The sequence below is a fragment of the Papaver somniferum genome, chromosome 6 (assembly GCF_003573695.1).
Source record: "Papaver somniferum cultivar HN1 chromosome 6, ASM357369v1, whole genome shotgun sequence".
NCBI lineage: Eukaryota > Viridiplantae > Streptophyta > Magnoliopsida > Ranunculales > Papaveraceae > Papaver > Papaver somniferum.
The window spans coordinates 362,341-388,894 of NC_039363.1; the positions used below are offsets into that span (position 1 = coordinate 362,341).

A 26,554-nucleotide genomic window follows, 5' to 3' on the forward strand; every position below is an offset into this window, starting at 1 on the left:
AACTATATATATAGAGATTCATAATAGTTGAACATGGCAGTTATGCACGGGGAATGGTAACCGTCAGAACCGAAAAGAAAATAGATTTTGTACAATGGGGAGTTAAAACGTGGCCCACGATCATAGACTCAACGAAACGAAGAAACCAACTGCATAAACAGGTCATGAAGGGAGGCGCCCAAAAGAGATTCGTTGACTATTGGATCATTTGATAATTAATCTAATAGTTAAGGGACTAATGTTGATACATGAAAAAATATCCCCTAACAGGCTTTGGGTGCCCCTAAGAATAAGGGATATTTTTAGATAAATAGTAGGGACTTGGGGACTAAGCCCAAGACCAAGAAGACAATATGCATAATGAAGGAAGGACGTAGAAGGAATTAGTCAAGAAAAAGGAGGTCATGATTAATAAAATGGCATTAAGAGTAAATAAGAGAGGTTATGACATGTGTCATGGTGTAACAAAAAGAGGGGCTTTTAGGAAAGCCTATAAAATAAAGGACAAGGTACAATGAAAAGACAACTCTTTCTCTCTTATCATTCTTGGAATTATGAGGTCATTTGGTGTGGCTAGGACGGGTAGAACCTAAACACGAATTCACTCTTCAATAGTGACATATAAACATTTTCATCCAAGTAACCATGTAAGAAAGCATTACTTAAATATAATTGTTTTATTTTCCAATTGTAAGCAACAACCAAACAAAGAACTACTCTAACTGTTGGAGATTTAACAACTGGATTAAAAGTGTCATTAAAATCAATGTCATCTTGTTAATTGTATCCATTAGCAACCAATATGGACTTTTATATGTCAATAGTACCATCAGACTTTTATTTAATCCTATTTACCCATTTGGAACCTAATATACACATATGAGGTTCAGGTGAAACATACCTCCATGTATCATTATTCATTAATTCAGTATATTCTTCTTTCATAGATACTTGCCACTTTGGATTCTTAATTGATTCTTTGAAAGACTTGGCTCAGTTAAAGTAGTTAACAACATTGCATAATTGGAAGAGATATGATGCTTTATAGAAAAATGAGAAACATGATCTGGATAAATTTTTGGTTTTGAAATTCCTTTTTAAGACCTAGTAACCACAGTACCAGAAGGAACAACTTCAGAAAAAAGAAGAAGGAGAAACAATTTCAGAAATAAATGTAGGAAAACAAGACTGTTCAAGAGAAAAATTCATATATAGAGAGGTATTGGAAGAAGAATGATAAAATTCTGACTCAGAAAAAACAACGTTCCTGGCAATATAAAGCTTTTTAGTCACATGATTATAACATTTATATCCTTTGTGAACAGTACTATTACCCATGAAAACACATTTTACTGATTTTGGTGAAAGCTTATCAGCTCTTGAGTGAGCTAGATGAGGATAACAAACTGTTCCAAAAACTTTTAGAAAAGAATAATCCGGAGAATTACCAAAAAGAACTTCAAAGGGAGATTGCAAATTTAAGATTTTTGTTGGAGTCCTGTTTATATGATATGTTGCAGTTAAGAAAGCACCATACCATAACTCTTTAGCACAAGAAGAATTGGATAACATGGTATTCCATTTATGTGATATGCCTATGATTTCTTTATGCAAGTCTATTTTGTTTAGGTTTTTTAGGACATGAAATTCTAACATTAATTCCACTGGACTGTAACAAAACTTGAAATGGTCATCAACTTGAAAAGACAAAAAATTTGTGGAAAATAGATTTTCTGTATGAATTTTGAAATGTTGAAAACACTGTGAAGCATCAAATTTCATTCCCATTGGATAAATCCAATAAAACCTACTAAAATCATCAACAAAGAGAATATAATATCTATAACCATGAAGAGAATGAATGGTAGGTACCCAAACATCACAATGTATTAAATCTAATGGTTTTATTGCATGGGATAAAGACATTTGAAAAGATAACGTTTTTGTTTTAGCTAGCTGATAAGCTTGACATAAAGCTGAAGATATAGAAGTAATCAAATTTTTTTTTATCAGAATGGAGATTGTTCAAAATTTGAGTAGATGGAAGACCTAGTCTATCATGCCAGAGATTTGAAGATACAAAGTTGTAGAAAAAAGAATATTGAGAATAAGGCACGTTAATAATATGATACAAGTTATTAATTATTTTTCCATGAGAAAGTAAACTATCAGTATGTACATATCTAGTTTCATACCAATATGGGTAAAATTTGAAATAACAAGAATTATCCTTAGTGAATCTTGCTACTGATAGTAAATTATGTTTTATATCGGGGACCACCAAAACTTTGTTCAATCTAAAACTAGTGGAAGATGTATTAATTAAGATTTGAAGTACCTAATGAAATAATATCAAGTTCCTTACCAGTGCCAACTTGAAATTGATCTTTACCTTTGTAGTTAGAAGTATGTTGTAGAAAAGTTTCATCTCAAGTCATTTATGCAGTTGCTCCAGAATCAAATATCCAATGAGAGGCAGTTGATGTAGAAGGATCAGAATAAGGACCATCATTATTATAAGTAGTAAAAGCATGTTGAGGAGCAGCATGTTGTGCTTCATTTGCAGTATTATAAAAATTTGGCGGGTGATATCTGAAATAATATCTACTAGCACAGTGTCCATTTTTATGACAAATCTCACAGTTCAATGTAGAAAAAATCTATTCTTCCTCCATTTTCCTGTCCAGAAGTACTACCTTGATATGAATCATTTCCTTGGTATGAAGTACTGCCTTGATATGAACCATTTTCTTGAGATGAAGTACTACCTTGATATGAACCTCCCATTATTTCTTGAATTACAGCCAGAATTAAATTTAAATTTTCCGTTACTTCCATTATTTCTGGAAATGTAAAAAGGTGTCTCTCTATTTTGGGAAGCTATAAGAAAGGTATCAAATTATTTTCCTAGCCCATTCAATACATACATAACCAAGTGTGTATCACTAATTTTTTTTCTCCAATTGCTGCTATTGAGTCGGCTATATTCTTGACATTATGCAAGTATTCCAGAATAGTCAAATTGCCCCTCTTTACATTATGAAGTTGATTTCTAAGCATATTCTTTGTTGCCATGAATTGGCTTCTAAAACTAATTTCAAGAAATTCTCAAATTTACCTAGCATTAGAAAGCCCTAAAACATCACAATAGCATTATAAATTCTCAAATTTTCATTTATACAACTTATAACAAAACAATCTATTTTCCTCAACCCAATCCATTGCAGATTCATTTTTAAAACTCCATCAATTTCAACTTGCTTAACTGGTTCTTGGATGTCACCATTCACATAGCCATATAAATCAGTTGAAATCAAGATAGTTTCCACTTGATCACGCCACAATAAGAAATTATTTGGACATAATTTTGTTGAAACAAAGTTTTAGATGTTTGTAATAGGAAAATGAAAGTCAGATGAATTACCCATTTGAGCAGCGGAATTCGAATTGGTACCCATACCTTTTCTTCTTCGATAAACAATTGTTTCAGATGATATGAACTGGATACGTAAAGATGTTGAAGAAAAATTATTAAATAACCAGATCTTGATTTGAATTTGGGTGAAATTTTGTTAATAACATAGATTGAATCGTGAAAACAAGTATATGAAAAAGGTGTTGGATTCTTGTATGTGTTGAAAAGATTATTGATTTTTTTGTTGTTGTAGGGTTTGAATTTTTGGCTCAGGATCATCTATCTGATACCGTGAGAAACATATGAAAAGATAATATTGAAGAAAAGTATTTTTAGATACGCTTCTAAAGGAGTATTATATGGTATTTAACTGTCCTATCAAGACTAGACACACATGACATAAGTCAAGTCAACATTGACTTGTTGACTTGACACATACTTTATTAACACACTTACATATATCTAATAACCTTTAAGACTGGCACTCAGATTGTAAAATTCAGGAAAGTGCAAAGCAGGTTTTTCTTCTTCAAAGTTAACAATAGATGATGATCATCAACAGAAGATCGAATAATGAATTTCAGAAAACAAATCTCAGATCTTTTTCTTTTTTTGCCTCTCGCTTTATAAAGAAAGAAAAGAAATCCCGGGATAACATAATTTTAGAAAATACAGGTGTGGGGGAAATTTTTACATAGGTGCGAGTGTGAACTTTTCCGAAGAAGAGTTTGAAGACGAGAAAAAACTAAAAATAACCCTGACGTTGTAATTGTCGATCCTCAACTTGATTTATTTGCGTAATCTTCTGACTTCGGAAAATTGTGGGGCAGTTGGACCGAGTGATCTCTGGTCATCAAGTGATTTGTCAGCCATAACCAGCTCCGACAGCACTAGGTCAAGCTCACCTCAAGTGACTTGACAATTGCATTTCTGAAAGTCTCAAAAGTACGTATTTTTGGGAGAACATATAACATAGAATCTGAAGCAAATAATAAAAATAGATTTACAAAATCGTCCGCCGCTCACTTTGTATATAGCCCGATATGGGATGGGGTTAGCACACAGTGCTCATCTAACGCGCCTGGCACCTTTTTGTATACTATTTAGGATGTCAGGATGTCTAATACCTGACGGGTGGCGTGTCACCTGGGTCCTTGATCCATTATGTTACCAGTGCAAGGCTTAGTGGCCTGAAAGCTGGGTAATTATCCCTCAAATCATTTGGTTGAGCCTTAAACGTGAAATCTGAGTAAAATCATGTTTGTGTACATATCTGCAGTCACTGACTTCCATGATAGTGTGAAGGTTAAATTGAAAATTGTACATTGCAGGAGAACTCTATGAAATACATTTCATAAGTTATACCAACTACAATGAAAGTCAATTATTGAACACCCAAACTGGAAGAGGCTAGCTATTTCATTCCTCAACACCTTTTTTTGTGCCATTCCTCTACGCCTTTTGGTTGTTCATCCTCTTCATCACTTTCATTTCCCTGGTACCAACCACGGACATATAAAAACCAAATGTCAGTTGTAGCTGTATATCGCAACCATTTCATGTGTCGCCAGAAATCCAGAACATTTCAAACCGGCAAACAGCTTTAGCCCATATTTGGCAGCAATAAGCTTTAGCTAGGACACTCCCTAGATTAGCAGCAAAGTGGCTTTAACATGCACTCAGAAATGTATAAAGAACTACTCTAATCAAGTGAAACCGTTTTCGACAATCAAAAACTTCTCGCACTGCCCTGACTCTGTGGTTTGCTTTCTGATACTCCACATATTTTTGCTTTTAAGACGACAGAGTCTGAATTTTCAAATTAAAAGAAAATGTAGATAAAGAAAAGAACTGAGATCACAGGAAATAGCCTATCTGATAGACTTCACAAGGGACTTTATTAAGAGGGGAAAACAAAAACAGGGAGACAACAACCTGAAGCTCCCAGCAAAATAATAATGGAGCATTAAGATTAACTAACATAACGTATAGGTAGGAAGAGTAGCTCTATCACTACCCAGCTCTGTACAAAAAACTTGAGGGTCTGTCAACCAATAAGAGAGGAAATTTTCAACAGCATCAGACGATAATAGTACAACCGACAAACAGTATCCTCTAGCCATTGAAGATGCAGGTAACAGGTGCAATTACGATTAGAAGAAATAAAAGACTAGAAAATAGACTTCTCCAGAAGAACCAATGATCAAATAATGAAATAACCTAGTCAGTGCACAGGCTAAAACTTCGGAATGAATAGTCTTCCCAGGTTACATAGTTGATTATGTGGAAATATGTAACACGTTAAAAATACTAATTGCATCCAAAATGAGCGGCATCAAAGAAATCAACTTCCTAATGAAGTGTCAAGTATGATCATTCACGCCCCATTGGAATGATGTTAAACCATGCGTGAATACAGATTCAATCAGATTTATGTGTGCTTCAGTCTCGGACCATCTCTTGTTAGTTCTTACATGGCGAGTTCTCTAAGTACTAAAGTTTAGATGCATTCCTTGTATAAAGATAAAACATATTACTATGTGAGGTTTCATTGTGATTACTGATTAATTAGATTCTATTACCCAAAATCTTATTATGCCATCCAAAACGGGATCGAAAAAAATTTGATTTCCTACTGATAAATACATCGATGGACTATAGCGCAGAGTATTGTAAGATAATTTCTACATGGTTAGAAATATCTCTTGGCTATGCATGGCTTGCTCTTAAAATTCAAAGTAAAAAGAAAATAAGTGTTAAATGAAAAGATTTTCAGTTAAAGGTAACAAGAGGGGAAAAGTAACTCACATTGATAAAATACGCAACAACATTTGGCCACAATTCATCTTTAATTAGCCCAGACACCTGCAATATACGTACATAATCTTAATTAAAGGGACATCTTATAATATTCAACTATTTAAAAAGAATCGGGTCCCAAAAGAGAAAAATTACCTCATCATGGTGCCTTGTTTTAAATTTTTGAGGAGCACAAAACCAGGTAAAGAAGCTGTACTCGCAAATAAATAATAGGTTAAGTATCACATACGCGCAGTAATGAATCACACAATAACGAGAAAAAGCCTACAGGACCATTTACTATCATCTACCTCCAAATAATACATGCATTAATATGCAAAACAAAATGCAGAAACTACAAACTGGACGTGCAAAACATCTACTAAAGAAATATGTTAATCACTAGAGTGAAAGATTACAGTAGAATATTCAATGAAGAATGCATGAAAGCATAAAAAGATGTCTAACCTTATATTAGTAACAGAAGTGTTATGTTGATATTCAGTAGCAATATCCTGTTGACCCAAAAAGACAATGTGTGAAATTATCTTAATAATAATACCAAAATAGATGTTAAGCATAATGGATAAGATTTTTTTACCATGATAACCTCCCAGTTGATATGGACAGCACTTAAGATAGTAGTTCCATCTTCACCAAATGAGATTCTTTTTATGAGAGTTGTGTTTGTGAAGTATGGGTTCTTATTGAAGTTCTGCAATCAAGAAAAACATGCTTACTAGAAACTCAATAAAAAACACAGACCAAACAGCGAATACCAACATTATAAAGCACTAATTGATAACCAAATTAACAGAGTCTAAATTTGTGCACCACATTTAAACCTGGGTGCACATTCCGGCGCCCCTCATTTGCTAAAAAGAATCTATAAAAATCACATACTCTTTTACTATATTTTTATGGGTTTTTTTCCTCCGAAATAAGTTCAAATCATAAAAAAAAAAGAGTAAAACTATCTTCGTTAGCAACTTCTTTCCTCACTATCTCTTCTACCTCCGATATCAGTTCAGAGATCTTAATAATCTATTCTGGAATAAGTTCAAATCATATAATTTTCTATGCAAATCATAGATTTCTAAAAGAAAGATCAACTGTTTTCTGTAGATTAAAACAATCAGGATGTAATTGATTTAAGCTTATGATCACAAGTTATTTTTGTTATCGAGATTCGAGACTAATCATTAATTTGCTCAAACCCTATTGATGATACCATTTTTAAAGTAATTTTGATCGGAAGCTTAAAACAAGAATTCAACAGCGTAATACAGAAAATTCATCAAAAGTGGGTAATATTTAGGAATAAATCATTCATATCTTTAGCTTTTTGGATCCACAACTAAATTTCTTTTTCTGTTTAGCAGTAATTTTTGACCCCTGCCCCTTGGACACTACCAGTTCTTCCTCAACTATTGCTAGTAGCTACTAGTACTAAATCTATCAATATTACTCTAATCAATATGAGCAATAATTGACCTAAGCATTCAATTTTTGTCTTCTCTTGTAGATTTTCCACATATTCTTGGTTTTCTGTCTCTTCCACTTCATTGATTTGTTCATGCGAAAAAAATTGAATTTACTTTCCTTTCTGTATTTAACCATACTGCATCCAAAGTTCTTTAACATTTTCAAGGGTTAAAAGACTATAACTTGTCTGCACAGTTTTATGAAATATCATAATGGTGATTCTAATCAAACATACTGTCTGATGTACATATAGAGCTGGAAATGTCAACTAAGTTTCGGAGAGGATAAAATTGATGGCCTGAAGATTCGTTCAATTCGATATTATGTTTTGTGATTTACAGAAAAAGAAATAAGAATTTTTTTTACAAAAGTAAAAAAGCTAGGTGGTTTAGTGTGACTTTGTCGACAAATGAGGGAAACCCTGGTGTGCACCCTGGTTTTGAGGGGGTGCACAAATTTACACTCAAATTAACAAATGAAAACACAGTAACACATGTTAGTACCACAAGTAAGTGGATAGGAGGGATAAAGAAGAAACTCACTAATGTAATCGTGTACCCAGATACGACATCTTCCTCATCTTCAACACACATAGACTTTACAAACCTGAATATCTGCATCAAAATAAAGAGTGGTACAATTCCTCATAAGAACATTAAACCAATCCATTTCATGCAGTAAAAGGTTAAAAAAAAATCCAACCTTTTGGTCTTCCTCACTGAAAAGATCGCCAAGTGCATAATGACTCAAAAACTGCAAAAACAATAACATAATCACACAATACGCCAAAAAATAAAAAATGATTTTGCATCAAGACAAAAGAGTTCTTCAAGAGGAAACGAGGATGGTTAGATTACTCACCGCAAGTAACCAGAAGTTTGGAAACTTTTCGACAATCTCATTTCTCTCCTGATAAAGAGGTCTCTGGTCTTTGTTACATTTCTGCTCAATAAGCACTTGCCGTTCCCTTGCCTTTTTCTCAAATTCTCGCTCCACTGCGACGCTTTCACGGTATTCTTCGCCATCAATCTATAAGACATTCACAAATAGACAGACAAGATAACTGTAAGGCTAAGACATGGAAGGAAACAATGAACAAAAAGTTAACGGGATAACATGTGCATCTAACCGTTTGAAGCTTGAGGTGTATATTCAACAATTCATCCAAAGCAATCTTATGCTTGATTCCTTTCTCTGCTTCCAGTGCAGTAATCCACCTCTATTTTGGAAAGAAAAAAGCAAGGAGTTTTTTCACAATTTTTTGGTAATTCTCAGGTAATATAATGGATCTTGTTTTAAAGAAGAAAAATTACGAAAACTTACCAGGGAACACCAGCACAGAACGAAGAGCGGAAATTTCAGAGCAGGGGAGTGGAGTATTATTAATAACAAGAGTTTTTAAGGCAGAAGAAGAAGGGTTTTTTCCCCAGTACAGAAAGAGTGATGTTATTATACAAAGAGAGAATTTTGGCGGGTTTAATAAGGTACTTGGTAAGGCAGATTCAAATCCATGTTATGGAGCCCAGGCATAAAAAGAAAAATGCTGATCTAGGGAAATGCCAATTTTGTATCTTTTTTGACACAAAAAGGGCAAAGTGTATTAAAACGGAAGGCTAAATTGGGGTCTGCTGAAACTAACTGGACTACTTAATTTATCCCGTCCTGATAGTCTGCTAAGGGATGTCTAAAATTATAACAAATCTACTTTATCCTTTTCCGTTTTATGTACTTAAAAACCTAAAAATCATTCATCCATCATTATTTTGAGACTAATTTATAAAAAGATGACTAGAAGGACAGTATTATGCCTTATAGCATATAACTGACAACATTGCAGCAACCAATGACAAGAAAAGTGACAAATAACTCACATTTGAGAAATAGCCGAATACGCGTGGCCATAGATGCTCTTCGATTGTCTTAAGCACCTGGAGAGATAGAAGCAAGCTAATATTAACATATAACGTGTTAGGAAGGAAACATAATTACGGAGTCGCTTGTTCACTGATATACAAAAGGTAGGCACTTAGGAGAACGAAAAGAAACTGACAGAAAGTAAATTATAGAAACTACGAGATCAAGAGGGAAGTCTTCCACCATACAAGCCAATTCATTGTTACAAGTAAAGCCGACTATGGTTTGAAATTGCAGTTTAAGTGAATTAAAACTTGAGAAAAATGAAAACATATTACCTCATCATAAGGCTTTTGTGGAGTTTTGCGCTTAGGCTCAAAGAACCGTGTAAAGAAACTGTATTCAGAAGACATACACAGGGTGAGTATCTGCATACTCAGCATAGTAATATTTCTGAGCATAGAGAAGGGAAAGATGCCTAGATAATGTATTTAATGATATCATGTACCATCTCAAGCACATCTGCACTAGTTATGTTTCTAAAGTGTCAAGCGAGCTACATTCTACAGAGTACAAAGTAAATGAGATCCAAACAGTTAAAACACAAATTTCAACCGAACTACAATTAGAAATTTATTTGAAAGTTAAAACCTTGTAACAAACATGAATATGAGGCAAAATTAACAGCTATATTTGATAAACACCGAATAAGCTTTGAGAGGAAAGTAATCAATTGCATGAATGTAGCAAACATGGTCAATTTGCCAAATATCCACAACCAAACCTGCATTTAGCATAAATTCATGAAGCCTGGCGTTATAAGAAAACAAACCTTTTAATTTTAATATCCTTAAGCGATTGAATGCTCCCGGGAATCTTATTTTCTGATCCAGTTGTGGTGCCCTTGTCAAAATAATTGATAATTGTTAGATTTATAACAAGTGGAAGATAGAGCAGATGTAATGAAAAAGCCCTTGTAAGTATTTCCTTACTGCATCCTTCTTCCACAAGATTTTAGTTCCTTTTTTATGAACTATTTGTTTGTCGGTGCGTGAGTATATCGCTGTGAGACATGTATTTTTTAAATACGGATTCTTCTCGTCAAAGAACTGCAGTCAAGAAAACACTCATATTTACATGAATTTGATAGAAATACAAACATCTTGCAATCAAGTGAAGGATAGAGATATAGAAAAAACTTACAAAGGTAATTTCGCCATCTTCAACAACCACAGAGTTTATAAACTTGATTATCTGCATCCAATATAGAGAAGGGGAATTAAATGAATCCATAGGACTCATCTCAGGTCAGTTTCAAGATCATGCTGAAAGGTGAGAATGTCTTGTGGCGAGCCATAGAGGAGACAAAAAATCATTAAATTCCAGTTCACCCACCTCTCTGTCGTGTTTGCTCAAGAATTTCTGGAGACCCGAACAATTAAGAATCTGCAAAATGTAAACAATAACACATTAGATTTGTCTAAGAAATTCCCAATTCCAAGAATAACAATAATCAAATAGAGAGTAGATTACGAACAGCAGTCGGCCAGAAATCAGGAATCGATTTGATAAGCTCTTTTCTTTGATCGTAGAGAAGCTTCCGTTTGTCATTATACTTTCGTTTCACTGCAAACATCTTCTCATCCTCCCTTGCTTTCTTCTTACACTCCTCCTTCAATTTCAACTTCTCAAGGCGTGCATCGTCAGAGATCTACGATTCAATACATAAATGGTGGATTCAACTTCCTTCAAAATTATAATTATCAATCGATTAACTTTGTTTACCGTAAGATGGAATTGATTACCTTTTTAATCTTATCTTCAACTTCTCTCCCCTTCTCTATGCAGATATCGAGGATATCCTCTATCGACATCATGATTACTTCTCAATTTGTCTGAATTTCACTGCGGAATTGGGGAAAACATCAACCCTAACTTACTGCAGAATTCAATTGGAAAAGAGACTCTTTCCTATCCATTTTGATATTTAGGCACGTGGAGTAAGGCGGGGCGAAGGGTGGGCCCGCCCAAGTAAATTCTTAAAAACAATCCAACGGCTAAATATTCGGAATCATCAAATTTGATATAAGCTGGTTATCTTAAAAACAATCCAATGCTTTTTTGGCCATCCACCGTTAGTTGTGTTTGGGACATATCTGACCGTTCGCTGCCTTTCTTCAAAGTTCAAAACCGCTCCTCTTTTGTAGTTTCAACGTGTCACAAGCTCTGGTTTTCTATCCTATTTAGCTTATGTCTCTACTGTTAGGATTTACTTTTTTGTAATTTTGAAAGCTTTTGAAAACCGAATGGTGGATAGTTATCCAAAACCTAACCGATATATAATCACCCTTAACCCATGATTATGTCAATAACCACTTCCAAATCTCTTTTATCACATTTTCTTCTCCAGCCACTCTTAACATCAGTAACTTGCCTTAATTTTCTTGCTCTTTATTACCAAAATAGAGAGGTTTTTCAACACAGATAATGCATTTGTTTCCCTAATTTCCACAATGTATTTGTTCTGTTGATGTTTATGATGGTTCACTAATTCCGACTTATTCTTTGGTATTTTTATGCAACTCAGGTTACATGAAGAAAATGACAAGGTTTGCGCAATCAGGATTTTGAGACCTGATCTATTAATTGATATTGGATCGTTTTTCTGATAATTTTGAATAGTTTCAAGTTTTTCAAGTCAAGTTAGATATAGATTTTTAGACCTCCATCCGCATCCGCTTGCTTTGGTTTTTTAAATGGAAATGCAATTTCTTTTCTTTTCAGTCACTATTAATTTAATCTTTTTTGTGCATGATAGCAAACAGAATTGGTTTATTCTTTTCTCTTCAGTTTATCCACTTTGCTTTTTTGTTTTAAGACCCAAATGCAGGTTTGAAAGTAGAATTGGTTCATTATTTCTTTCCAGTTTTTTTTCCTTCTTAGTTTGAAGACGCAAAAATGGATTTTGCTAGGGAGAAATATACGAATAACTGCATCTACGAAAGCCACCATTCAACAAATGCAGGAAGTCGTAGAGATTAAATAGAAGTTTGTAATTATTTATAAGGTTCTTTTGATTGCAAAAATAACCCAATTTTGTGGGTGCATGCACGCTGAAGTTCTTCACCAATTGTGCACAGTGCCCGACTAGATTAGGTTCGTTACTTTGTGTCTTTTGATGGGGGGTCATTGAGATTATTTGAGAAATAATATTTCAGTACGTTGATCACTTGATCTGGCCTAATTTTGATGTTATATTTTCTGAGTTTTTATCAGGCAGTGGGATCATTATAAGCAAGAATTAGAGGGATTGTGAAGATGTTTCTACTACACAGTACACAACCCACAAATCTAGAAGGAAAATTGAGCATGTGGACGGAATCTTGGGTATCAGGTAGGAAACATACGTCTCATTATTAGTGGGTGTTTTGCAGCAATAATAATAGGCCGAAGCCGTCATATTTGGGGAAAACTTAAGATAATTTTACTTTATAACTTGGTCAATTAGTTGTCCTGTGATAATGATACTTGAGTTTGGAAAAGTTTTAGATGGTAAAACCTTTGCGGTTCCTTTGCTCATACACAATCACAGTTGTTCTCGGTCACCAAGGGTTGATGTCCATATTATTGTTTTTTTATTATTTTTTTTGGGTTACAATAGTTTTCCAGGACTTATTACTAATAACTTACCAGGCAACGGGGCAATCACATACTAGAGGGAGATAAATCCTGAGTATGTGGAATCTTCTCAATGGGCTTCAAATTGTAAGGGTGACATTATTTTTACTTCAGGAGACGGCTCAAGTGGTAACCATTTCGGTACTGACAATCCTTTCAACTCAAGCAAGAAAAAAGACTCACTTTAACTTTATGTACAACTGTACATATCATTTATCGCAGGTTTCAGAAAGAAGACATATGTCTTAATATTAGTGGTTGTTATGTAGCAAAAGAAGTAGGTAATGCTATCTATTTGGGCGCCTAACATAATTTTACTTAATAATTTTTAATTTAGCTTTTGTGTAATAAATGTGTAGACTTGAGTTTAGTAAACTTTGTGGTTCTTCGCTCATATATTTGAGTTCATTTTTGGTTGATTCTTCTTTAACCTCCTCTTGTAATCTTTCTGTTGTTTATTAAATGGTAATTTCTGTATCTCTTTATTTTTCTTACTTTTTGGTCGGTTGTTCAATCTCAAAGGGGACAGTTTATTTACAGATTTCTCTTTTTTATATCTATCAGAACAATGAACATGTGGAAGGTAATTTTTCAAGCCAATGTATGGGATAATATGAATATTACTTATATTTATGATGTTCTAACTAAGTACTCAAAGAAATCAACGAACTTACGGGGGTGAAGTTTATGCACAGTTACATCTATAAAATCCATGACCACACCTTATTGTTAGTACCTACTAAGAAAATCACAACGTTTACATCACACTAAATCATGAAATCCAACGCACCGAAGGCGCATGAGTGGTTGACACCAGGCCGAAGGCCTGGTTGATACCCTGGTATTCTTTAATTTCTGGATTCCGGGAGAATAGACAAATTGGTGAGTCACGTTATGCAAAACGGCGATTGACTCGGTGAAAATTTTCTTCTTTCGAATCTCAATTTTTGTGCTCAGTTTCATCAATTCAGGTGGAATCGAGTTCATTAATTCTTGTTTTCTTCATATTTCATGATTAGAGATCATTAGTTCAGGTGGTTTTCATGGATTCTTGTCCAAAAACCAGTTGTCCTGATGATTCTCATTCAACAAAATTAGGTTTAACTCAAAATAACTCTGAATCAAAAATTCCAATAATAGATTTACGTGATGATCTCTTTGAGGAGGGTCTTAATCCATGGAAATTTTCACTCATTGGTTGATTATATTTACAGAAGATCAAATTTGTGGATGCTGCTATTATTCTACGTCAACAATGAAAATTAGTAGGAGAATGTAAACTTATTCCATTAGGAAGAGGTTTCTTCACAATCGAACTGGATAATGAAGTTGATCGAATGACCATCAAAGCTGGCATGTGGGAAGTGAATGATCAAGTATTACAAGTTAGAATTGGGTTTCAAATTTCAGACCATCATCACAATGTACATCTAAAGCTCAAGTTTGGGTTAGGTTACCTGGTTTAGGTTTGGAATTTTGGAAGGAGGAAATTTTGTTCACAATATGTAAGGAAATCAGAACTCCTATTAAGATTGATATTGCTACTGCAAATTGCGAAGTAGTTATTATGCTAATGTTCTAGTTGAAGTAGATTTTGATCATTCTATTCCTAACAAAATCTGGATTGGTACAAAGTTTGGAGGATATATTCAAGATATTTCAATTCTTGTATGTCCTAAATTTTGTCATAACTACAAAATCATTGGTCATCTAACCACTGAATGTAGGGCTGAGCAGAACGAAACTAAAGTTGATAATGCAGGTGGAGAGAATAGTAATTTTTTTTTACTACACCAGCAAAGCAACAACAAATTCTATTTGACATTGGTGATGTATCAGAAAGAGCAGGTGAGGATTCCATAGTTAATATTATTCATGAATCACAAGTTATCAAGTTAACTACAGGAAATAATTTGTCACACAAAAGTAAATTCAGTCCTCATGAATGTGAAGAAGGTGAAATAGTTAATGAAGCTGTCATTAAAGAAATTCCAATTGGCACAACACCAAAGAAGGTTAACAGTTTAGAAAGTACTGCTATTAAGTTTGTAAATGGAAAAAATGGTCAAGTATCCAATGAAGTTGTTAAAGTGACCTCTTGGTCCAAAATCGTTGAAAAAGAAATGGTATCTAATACAACATCTTCTTCAATTGCTACAAGTCCAACTGATCCAGTAAAGGTAACTAAACAAGTTCCAGCAAATAATAAGTATAATTTCAGGAAAAATCAAGGAAAATGAGGTACTAAAAATCCTCCACCTCCTGTCAAATGAAGATAGTATATTGGAATATCATGGGCCTGAGAAGACCTAAGGCTCAGGATAAATTGAGGTCTTTAGTTAACTAGTTTAGTCCTTCTTTAGTTAGGATTGCAGACCAAAAGTTAAATGCAGTGCTTCTTTTTGTGAAAAGTTAAATTTAGCTGGAATGCAAAGTATGATAATTCATAATTCTACATCAAACAATAAAGGTAACATATGGTTGTTTTGGAGTAAAAATATCATTTCTCCTCAAGTAATTTCTGTTTCCAGTCAAATGATTACAGTGAGTACTGCAGATGTTCTTGTATCTGGAGTTCATGCTCATGTAAAGAAAGTTCAAAGAAGGTTTTTAGGGTCTGAGATGGAAATCATAAGTGAGTTAAACAAACCTTGGATAGCTTTGGGTGATTTTAATGCAGTTATTTCACTTGATAAAAAAATGAGTGGTAAAACTCCTAACAGATCTTCAATGCTGGAATTCTCAACTTGTTTAGAAAATTGTGAACTTATTCAAGCTCCTAAAATAGGGTTACAATTTTCATGGTCAAATTGACAGCAAGGCAAAAATAGAATTTTGTGCACTCTAGATAAAGCAGTCTTTAAATAAAAATGGCTACAGAAATTTGGTGATTGGGGTTATAAAGTTGGTTTAAGGGTAGTGCCAGATCATGCACCATTATTTGAAGGTTGCTCTAATATTAAACCTCATAATTGTCTAAGAAAATTTCAGAAAATGTGGATTTATCTTCCTGAATTTTTATTAGTTGTAAAGGAGTGTTGGGCTAAACATATTTCAGGTGATCCAACTTACATCTTTATGCAGAAATTAAAAGCTTTAAAAAAGGAGTTGAATGACTGGAAATGGAATTTTTTTTGTAGTGTTCAAGTTAAGATAAATGAAGCAGAAGAAAAAGTTAATGCAATAATGAAATATTCTGATGAGCATCCTTTTGATGAGGAAGCATTTAAGAACTTAGTTACAACTCAAAATGAACATGCCAATAGAGAAGTACAAGCTAATGTGATGATAACGCAAAAATCAAGTGGAAAATGGATTCGAGAAGGAGCAGCAAATACTCAATTCTTCCATACCAAGATGAAAATAAGGCAAGCTAAAAATTTGATTAGTGAGCTTGAAGATAGTAATGGTAATATCATATCTGATCCTTCTCTCATTGTTGATTCTTTAGTTCAACATTTTCAAATATTTGAATTTCAATAGGTTAATATTTCAGAGAAATTATTGGATGTTATTCCTTCATTAGTAAGTACTTCAGATCAAGAAATGTTGGATGCATTGCCAAGTTATGAAGAAATCAAAAATATCACTTTTCAAATGGATCCAGAGAGTTCTCCTGGACCTGATAGTTTTTCTGGTATTTTTTATAGAACCTGTTGGGATATCATTTGTTCTGACTTAGTGGCAGCAATTCAGTTTTGTTGGAAAAGAAGATTCATACCAAAAGGAATGAATTCAAATTTCTTAGTTCTTCTTCCTAAATTTCAAGGAGCTAAAAAGGCAAACCAGTTTAGACCAATTGGCTTAAGCAATGTACTATTCAATATCTTCACTAAAATCATTACTTTAAGAATGAATAGTCTTATGGCCAAATTGATATTTCCCCAACAAGCAGTTTACATCAAAGGTAGGAGTATTCATGAGAAAATTTTGCTTGCCTCAGAGATGGTGAATGAAATGAAAAAGAAAAAAAGGGGAGGTAATGTAGCTTTCAAGCTTGATATCTCTCAATCTTATGATTCTGTAAGTTGGAAGTTTCTTATTCAAGTTCTTCAAAAATAAGGTTTTTCCTCCTCATGGTGTGATTGGTTACTTACACTATTTGAATCAGCAAAAATGTCAGTGATGGTCAATGTTGAACCTTATGGTTTTTTTCAATGGGAAGAGGCTTAAAGCAGGGGTGATATATTATCACCTCTTCTTTTTGTGTTGATCGAAGATGTTCTCAGCAAAAACATTTTTCAGTTAGTGAATCAAGGTAAAATACTTCCTATGGTGGTTAAAAATGGTATTCATCCAACTAATCTTTTCTTTGCAGATGATGTTTTTATATTTTTCAATGGAGCCAAGAAATATTTAAATAGTTTATTCATATTACTTGATGACTATCAAGCTAGCTCAGGGCAACTAATCAATAAAGATAAAAGTAAATATTTCATAGATGGAGTCTCTTCTGCTAGGAAACAACAAATATGTAAGATGGTCAATATGGAACTATCTGAATTTCCTGATAAGTACTTAATATTAATCTTAGCTTCTGGAAGAGTAACTTCAGCAATGGTCTGGCCAGTGGTGGAAATGATTCAACACAGACTAGCAAAATGGAAAGGCAGATTATTATCTTTTTCTTAAAGGTTAGTTCTTGTAAAATCAGTGTTATGTAATATTCCTTTATACAGTATGACTGTCTATGCATAGCCTGCTTCAGTAATAAAAATTTGTGAAAAACTTATAAGGAATTTCTTATGGTCTGGCAATAGTGAAGTTAGAAAATTCAAAACATTATCATGGAAGAAGGTTTGTACACCGTACAATGAAGGAGGTCTTGGTATTAGGAGATTGGAAATTATAAACAAGGATTTTCTTATGAAAATAATGTGTAAAATGGTGAATTCTCAAGATGAATAGGCTCTTTTCTTTGCAGCAAAATTTGAGAATAAACAAGGTCAATGGTTTGAAAACTGGAAACCATCTTCTGTGTATTTTGGTCTTAATGGGCTTGCTTATCTTTGAAAGATGATATTACATGGAGTGTGGGTGATGGAGCTGGGATTTCAGTTTGGTTTGACTCATGGTATGAAACATATCCTATGATAAATGAAATTGGATATTCTGACCTTGTTAAGAATAATATGCAGATGAAAGTGATATGTCTGATTAAAGACAATCAATGGGAACTTCCCACTAAATTACAATCTGTTTTTGTTATGAGTAACATGCCTGCAATTAATGGTGGAGCTGACAACATAATATGGAACGGAAGTACAAATGTGTTTTCACTACAACACTTGTTGTGGAAAAATTGAGATTCAAGCAGCAACAACTGGTATGACCTTCTTTTATATGGAAACATTTCCTACATCCTTCTATTCCATGCAATATCTGGAAGCTTCTTCAAGGTGTATTTGTAGATGATGAAACAATGAAAAATGAAGGCTATGAAATGCCTTCCACATGCTGTATGTGTGTAGCAGAACAACACAACATGGAGCATACCTTGTGAATTGTGATTTTGGTATTCAAATTTGGAATTGGATATGTTCTGTATTTGTTTTTCCAAGGCCATCCTTATTTAGAGATGTTTGTCAAGCAGCAATACATCAGAGTCCACTGACAAAAGAGGTATGGATCACAACATCCTGTGCAATAATGAAGGAATTATGGTTTAATAAGAACTCAATTCTGTTTAAGAATGGAATGATCAATATTCATAGCTTCAAAAGCGGAATTATTCAAGTGGTTCACGAAGGAGGTACTAGAATGCAAGGTAAAAGATGGACTCATGACTATGATTCTCAAATTATCAATTTCTTCGACCTACAATCTAGGCTAGCTAGTCTTAAACTATAATTGTCTTGGCCTTTTTATGTTGTTCTTCCTTTTGTAAGTTGTAATTTTGCGGTCCTTTTGGTTTCTTGATGTATAACTTTGGTTATTCAATTAAATAAAAAAATGTGATTGAGTAAAAAAAGAATCAGAAATATCCTTCTTCTTCTTCATCAATTCATTTATCTCACTCACAGACTCACCGTCTAAAACCCTCTCAATTCCAGGCTTCCCCAATAAACAAACCATGAGTTATTATTACTCCACAGGCTTAGATTTTTCAATTTTCACCAAACCCTCTGTTCTCTCCTCTAATCACTTCTTCTTCCATGGATAAATCTCTAAAATTAGCACCAAATTGCCCACCAGAATCAAAATTTCAGCAAAAAATGGAGGAAGTAGCAGAAGAAGACATCAAAGCTTCGGAGCTCAATCAAGTAAGTACCCCCACTCCCCTAATTTCTAATTTCAGTTACAAACTCGGTCTTTTCAACTCACTAAGTCAGACTCGGTTGATTGTGGTTTTTCATTCAGGTCCTACTCAAGTGAATAGTGTGGCTAGTAGTGTTGAAATTGAACGAAGTCAGGTAGAAGTAGCAAAAGGGTATACAATTACTCAATCCTGTGATAAGATTATTGATGTGTTCTTAAATAAGAAGAGTAACCACTAACCACAAACTAAAGATTGGAGGAAGTTGTTGGTCAGTATCTCAACCACTTCTTCTTCCATGGAGAAATCTCTAAAATTTTGTACCAAATTGCCCACCAAAATCAGTATCTCAACAAAAAATGGAGGAACTAGAAGAAGAAGAAATCACAGATTCAAATATCAAAAGTAAATATGCCCCACTCCCTTAATTCTTGTTTCAGTTGAGGTTTTCAAACTCGGTCGCATCAAATCACTGAGTCAGACTCGGTTGATTGTGTTTTTCCATTCAGGTCCAACTCAAGCTATCTCAGTAAAAAAAACGCACTCTATAACTTTTGTGAAATCTTTTAGTAATGGCGACACGGGTCCTCCTTAGATCTGCTCTAAAATCCCAGGATCTCGCTCCCAGATGTGTAAGTTGTTGTCCCATCATTTTTTAAACTTGCTGTTGATTTTTTTTTTTTTTGCTTTGGATTATTTTTAGATGAATAAAAAATCACGAGTTTGTTTGATTTAGGGATCACTTATAATTTTTTTTTGTTTTATTCTCTTCCATTATGCAGCTCCCTGCAACTGCTGCAGCAACATTGACTGTTACACCATTGGTCAGTAATAGATTACGGAGCATGGTGGCCAGGCTATTCAGGTTTGTGGGGTTTCTTTTGTTGCGAAGTGATAATCCTAATTGGGTGTTCCTTTAACTAAATGCTGTTTTTATCTTCAGCTCGAATGTTTCTGGTCTGGAACTTGCAAAGCAACGTGAAGGTACCAAAAGCTATGCATATATAGATAGATGTGTTAAGCTTGGTTTTTTTTTCCTTTGTAACATTCCGTTGATAATCTCTAGTGAACCCTCAATAATTAAACAGCTCTCGAGGTTACCGACGATATTGTGGATTCTGAGGCTAAGCTCCATGCATTGTTTTTGAAGTGGCTCTCGTATTATGAACACCACCATTTTGATGTGGAAGATGAAAAAGCTTTTAAGGAGAGGTTTGAAATATTTAAGGGAAAAGCTCGGTTCGTTAACCAAGATAACAAGAGCGGCTCTTCTTCAACTTGTGGATTAAACGGGGATGCAGATCTGACTACTGAGGAGCTTGGAAGGTATCTAGGTTCGTGGAAGACAAATCGGAAGTTCACTAAATAGATAGCTAACCAGGTTATAGCTAACTGGTATAGTTGTAACTATGATTAAACTATCCACATAATATTTCAAGCTATTAATGCTGTGTTGTCTTATTTGAGAGTTTATGGTGCATAATGTTCACGGGTTCTAGTGCTGCTGATGCTAGCGTCAGGACGTCTTCAAATGGAACCATTGGTTCAAACTAACTTGTTTTGATCTTCTTTACCTCTGGTTTGAGACCTTGGTTAGACGCGATTATCTTGACTCCGTTTTGTACTCATAATCTTCCAGTAGGGACTCTTGTTTTGGTTAACTGACACTACCCAAAGACAGGAAAAGCATTTCCACCATACAGACCAATGGTACATCCACAGGACAGGAGCATTCAACAGACCACTAGGGAGTACTGGCTGGTTGAAGCAGGCAAACAGAAAGATTGATGTTCTTAATACTTTTTTTATTCATTTCAGAGGATATAATTCCTGAATTCCCCTGCCAATTACCCCTAATTGGTTGTTTCTGCCCAACTCATTCAGTTGGATGCAGATGTTAGTATGTCTCTCTAAGTACTTGAACTGCACTTGAAAAACGAAGCAATTTCCCTTCCAATGACCCAAAATCAGCTCATTGGTTCTGCAAAATGAGACAGTAGTACTAATTCGGTTGCATGCAGATGCTTCTTTCATAGAATGGTAAGTGTGTCAGTGCCTGCTATGTCTCTCGGGTAGATCGGTCATGTTATCTGGGGCATACTGCACATTGATTTTTTTACAATTGTATCCTTAGGTTTCGGATTTTGGCTTGTCTGAACCAACTACATCAAACATCCAAGTCCAAAACATGAATCCGATGGGAGATATATGCCTTTCTAGTAAAGCCGGCAACGCAAAAATCTATTCTTCTTGTGAAATAATCTGCTCTTGGTAATGGCGACTTGGATAAATCTTCTTAGATCATCAGCACGATATGCTCTAAAGTGGCAGGATCTCGCTGCTAACAGATGCGTTAGTTGTTCTTTTTCTATTTTTTTTCAAATTTTAGTTGTAACAGATGTTGGTTTAGGGATTTCTTAGTTCTTATGTTCAGTGATTTTGGTAGCTATGATGCTGTTTATACTTGTTTCAGTGAGATTTTGTTTACTTGTTGGGTTGTTGTTGTTCGATTTTTAGGGTTCTTGGGGGCGGTACCGTTGAATGTGGTAGTTTTGTGATTTTGGTCAATGGAGTTCGTATGAAATTGAATAGTCTCGCTTATGTGATGTTGTCAGATGCAATTGCATGTTTGTATTGCAAGATTTCATAAACACATGACAGAAATTGATGTTTTAGTAATGCGGAGATTACAGCAAATCATTTTATGTGATTTTAGTTCATTGTTGCTTTTCGGTGTTCTCGAGTAATTATTATGGAAATTAATTCTCTTTCATTTTGCAGCTGTCTGCAAATGGTGCAACAGCATGGCCTGTCACGTCATTGCGTCAGATGTTGTCGGGGAGCGTGGCTAGACTATTCTGCAGGTTTTAACAAACTGATTCATCGTTGACATGTTTGTCCGGCCGAACAGATTATTTTGGTTTGTGCCAGGGTTTTTTTTTGTTGCTAGCTAGGTGATGATTTTTATGTTCAGCTCAAATGTTTCGAATCCGAAACTGGCAAAGGACTGGCCGGGTAGTAAAAGCAGCTACTGGGAAGATACGTAGTACATAATAAGATGTGTTGAGCTTTATTTTATTTCACTTTCCTTTGCAAGTTTTCCTCATCTTACTCCTGCAATCTTTCACATGATCATTAAACAGGTCTAGAGTTGACCGATGATATCCTCAATTCCGAGGCTAAACTCCATGCTTTGTTTTTGAAGTTGCTCTCGAAACAGGATTTCTACCATTTTGACGTGGAAGATGAAAAAGCTTTTAAGAAAAGGTTTGAAATTTTTAAGGACACGGCTCGGGATTGCCACCAACATAACAAAACCGGCTCTTCCTACAGTTCGGGAGTAACTTGCTTTGCAGATCTGACTCACGAGGAGTATGTAACTAGGTCTTGGAAGATCTATCCGAAAAAGTTGACAACTAATAACTATAAGATGGGTCAGGGATTTGGCTATCTTAAACGGTGAATTCGGAAACGGGTGGGATTTAGATCTTAGAAGAAGACGGCTGATAGACGAAGAAACTATTGAATTGGCTGTTCTTTTTTCTCTCCTTGATGGCATCAGTTTAACTCCAACAGTAGACAGTAGATCTTGGAGATGGGATCCAAATGGGGTGTTCACAGTTCAGTCATGCTACAAAGGGCTACAACAAAGCTCAGGTATTGCTTTCCCTCATTCTCAAGTTTGGAATACTAAAGTCCCTACAATAGTTTCTTTTTTCGTGTGGCTTATTCATCATGATGCTATCCTAACCCAAGACAATCTTGCGAGACGAGGACGGGTATTCGTAAATAGATTTGTTTTTTGCAAAAAAAGAATCCGAAACCATTAACCACCTCTATGCACTGCCCTACTATCCATCTGGTTTGGATGTATTTCGTGCATGAATTCTCGCGAGACTGGGTATCAAACTACAATATTACTGACCTTTTCATAGGCTACCGGATGCAAAGACTTACGGAAAATGGTTTGTTACTGTGGGAACTTCTACCTTTTGCTTTTGTTTGGAGTGTGTGGAAACAAAGAAATTCTTGCATCTTTCGGGACAAAGATTACTCCCAAGAGAATCTTATATGGAAGATAAAGTCTCTGCTCCTATACTGGAACTCTACAAATATATCTTTCAGAGGGATCACCTACCAAAATCTCCATTACAATTGGGCTCTTGTAGTGAATGGGTCCCAATAATGTTTCTTTCAATCTTGTTTCGGGTGTAGGTAGAGGATTTTAGTTTCTAAGACAGCCAACCATTAGCTCTTGCTGTTGTCTTATTTTTCTCACCTTTTGTGCAATTTGGTTGGGCTGTTCTCTTATTGCGTGGGTGTTGATTCCCTTTGGAATCCCCTTGGATAATTCTGTATATTCTTATTTCATCTATAAAATTCTTTGTTGTATTGATCAAAAAAAAAAAAAAAGGTTGACAACTAACGAAAAAGATAGCTAACCAGGTTATTGCTGGTATAGCTGCAGTTAACTATCGAGCTATAGATATGCAATTAAGCTAACCAGGTTAATTAGCTGGTGTTAATGTTGTGTTTTCTTAGATTAGTGTTGGGTTTCTTTCGATCCTGTCGGTAGCATATCTACTACCCCTGAAAGTGTAGTCGCTTATGTGTCCCTCCGAGAAACCACTGAAACAATTTAACCTGCAAACCCCAGAAAGTAACGGATTAAAATGACATTAGGATGGATCATTTTTGAAGTCGATGGAAGCTTTTATATTGCTCTCAAAGGATTCCTTCCCTGCAAAATTCTCATTTGGTTTCCAAAATATCTCACTGGTAGAAATCACACTAGCCCACCATAAGCTACCCCAAACTGTAATTTAGTATTCAGTTATTCAATCCCATCCTTATAAGAAAAAACACAATCCTTACACAAAGAAACTGAAGGGTCTGTAATATCTACTTCTCAAGCTCTTCAGTTTCCTTCTAAGATATACAATCCATATGGATCTCTCAACACATCATATGAGAAGTTGTTTCAACACAGCAAAGCTCTTCCATTTACGCACACCTTAAGCACAAAAGAAGAAGAAGAAGAAAAAAAGTCTACGACCTTGTTAGTCAAGGCTTCTTCGATGGGGTGAATGTAATTAATTTCACGACTTTATGGTAGACTAGCTAGTTGTTACACCGACTTTATGTCAGACTAGTTGTTACACCGAGCTACTACGACTTTATTAGCAAATATATAACACAGGAGTAGGCACCTAAAAAACATCTTTTGGATAAGGCTGTCGAAACATATATATATATCAGTACTTTCTGAGCTATTTTTGTGCTTAAAAGTAAAAACACAAATAGATGGATCTTATTCATGCACTCCGAAAAGCAAATCTTACGAGATCTCTATCAACCTCGCAAGTTCTTCGAGTACAGACAACAAATATTATGCATGCAAAAGTTTCAAACAAATAAATAAACAAAGAGTATTCAACTAAAGTTTAGCTGTTGGGATGGCAGTCTGCTCAACTTTGAAGGTTTCGTTGAAGGCATTAGCACCAACAAACCAACCATCGTCTTTTTCATAGATTTTTTCCGTCCCATCCGACAGAATATCGGTCTGAGTATAAGAAAAAGGAATACCAGCAGTGCCCTGTACCGCAATCAGACTTGCAGTCACAATGCTCTTAGACGGCACCTCAACTGTGTAAACAGACCCCATCTGTACTTCCCTTTCCACCGTTTCTCCCCATTCGTACGAACTGGTAAACTCTACGGAAAACTCAATTGATCCTTCCGCCACCTCTGGCACACCAGATGTTATGGTTGTTTTAACACCTAGACTCAGAGATAGGCTTGCATTCCAAGTACTACTATGAGTATCTGAAATCCTGAGATCTATTGCTACCGTCATGGACGATTGGGTCTTATTTTCAACCCTTTTGTTGATGAGCACAACGGGTTTTCCTTTAGTTGTATTTGCAGCAGGGATCCGAAAAACGACGTTATCGATTTTCCTAGACAAAACAGGATCCGCAATTACCAGGCGAGAATACTCGTCAACATATTTGTTGACTCTACCTAGGCAGTCCATCTTGTCGTACGCCGTGAGTCTCTTGCAGTAAAGGTTGTCTATTAGGCCTCGGAAAGCGACGACATTTTCTGCGTATTTGACAGGGAGGAATACGTTCTCAGTTTTGTGGGTCATCTTGTCAGACGACTCAGACCCGTCCGCAAATACCCACAAGGAATTCTTATTGCTCCAGAACATATTGCTAGAAAGACTCTTTATGCGGATTCCTCCGTTTCGACTTGGCGTCACCTCGAATTCCGTATCTGTTCCTCGGAGTCTACCGATGCTAAAACCCAAATACTCGTCAGTACCAGTAAGGAGGTAGTTTCCGTTGTCTCCTTTGAGTACCATGCGGTTTGGGAACATCACTACAGACTCCCAGTTGATGACAAGAAACTTGTCGTACCCATCTCTATCCGCCTTTAAGCAGTCAACAAGAGTGGAAACGCCCGTCTGTAAGCAAGCAAAAATGCCAGTAGCCATATGGCGAAATCGTACCTTCGTATTATCACCAGCAGTTACGAAAACAGGCTGGAAAAGTGTGCACGACCATTTTGTTTGATCCTCCTCAGGTTCAGCAGCAACGGCAGTGATCCAGCTGTTAGTTGCGCTTACAGTTGACAAGTACTTGTTGTTGTACATACATCTGATATTAAACAGTCCGGCAGCATCCTTGTCTTTCCCCTTCTCCAACTCAAACCTCGTGTCACGATCGAAACTGTATTCACCTCCGAATTTGAGAGCCAGAGGAACCTGCGAATTGCCTTCAACAGAGCGCAAGTATTTGTCATTATAATCTGATTGGAGTATTACATACCTCGGCAGTGTTTCTGCCATGATAGCATGTACCTCACTGTTTTCATTCAGAGGAACCGCTACTCCAACTCCACCTCCATCAACAGGAGGAGGTATTACCAATGGTTTGAACTTGCACAAAGAAGAAGAAGTTGGTTTCATCTCTCTATCCTTTCTTTCCCTGTGTTGTGTGTTTCTGTATGTAACTTGTATGCCTTATTTTATAGGCCGGTCGCTAGAGAAGAATGAGTTGAGA

At 35.3% G+C, this 26,554-nt stretch overlaps 2 protein-coding genes and 1 long non-coding RNA gene across 3 annotated transcripts; 1 reads left to right on the top strand and 2 right to left on the bottom strand.

Moving 5' to 3' along the window:
- Window positions 1-4,640: 4,640 nt before the first annotated feature.
- Window positions 4,641-11,510, bottom strand: LOC113286620. Its single transcript, XM_026535182.1, has 17 exons — window positions 11,359-11,510; window positions 11,091-11,264; window positions 10,949-10,999; window positions 10,757-10,807; window positions 10,546-10,662; window positions 10,386-10,456; window positions 9,892-9,949; window positions 9,571-9,627; window positions 8,829-8,918; window positions 8,561-8,728; window positions 8,402-8,452; window positions 8,242-8,313; window positions 6,816-6,929; window positions 6,683-6,729; window positions 6,371-6,425; window positions 6,224-6,280; window positions 4,641-4,910 (listed from the first exon to the last, which is right to left on the bottom strand). Exons 1-17 carry the CDS (start codon window positions 11,428-11,430, stop codon window positions 4,842-4,844), a joined length of 1,374 nt encoding a protein of 457 aa, XP_026390967.1. The 5' UTR covers window positions 11,431-11,510; the 3' UTR covers window positions 4,641-4,841.
- A 431-nt stretch (window positions 11,511-11,941) lies between these two features.
- Window positions 11,942-13,623, top strand: LOC113285304. The gene is made up of 3 exons (XR_003328592.1): window positions 11,942-12,709; window positions 12,830-12,947; window positions 13,247-13,623. It is a non-coding gene; the product is annotated as an uncharacterized LOC113285304 (long non-coding RNA).
- An 11,301-nt stretch (window positions 13,624-24,924) lies between these two features.
- Window positions 24,925-26,460, bottom strand: LOC113286518. The gene has a single exon (XM_026535110.1). It carries the CDS (start codon window positions 26,458-26,460, stop codon window positions 24,925-24,927), a length of 1,536 nt encoding a protein of 511 aa, XP_026390895.1.
- Between the last annotated feature and the right edge of the window lie 94 nt (window positions 26,461-26,554).

Excerpts from the sequence above, each read along its gene's own strand:
- LOC113286620 (XM_026535182.1), bottom strand. The coding sequence starts at position 11,430 with ATGATGTCGATAGAGGATATCCTCGATATCTGCATAGAGAAGGGGAGA. Across the intron at positions 9,628-9,891 it reads CACAAAAGCCTTATGATGAG|GTGCTTAAGACAATCGAAGA; the intron begins GTAATATGTTTT and ends CTATCTCTCCAG. Across the intron at positions 8,314-8,401 it reads TCAGTGAGGAAGACCAAAAG|ATATTCAGGTTTGTAAAGTC; the intron begins GTTGGATTTTTT and ends ATTTTGATGCAG.
- LOC113286518 (XM_026535110.1), bottom strand. The coding sequence starts at position 26,460 with ATGAAACCAACTTCTTCTTCTTTGTGCAAGTTCAAACCATTGGTAATA.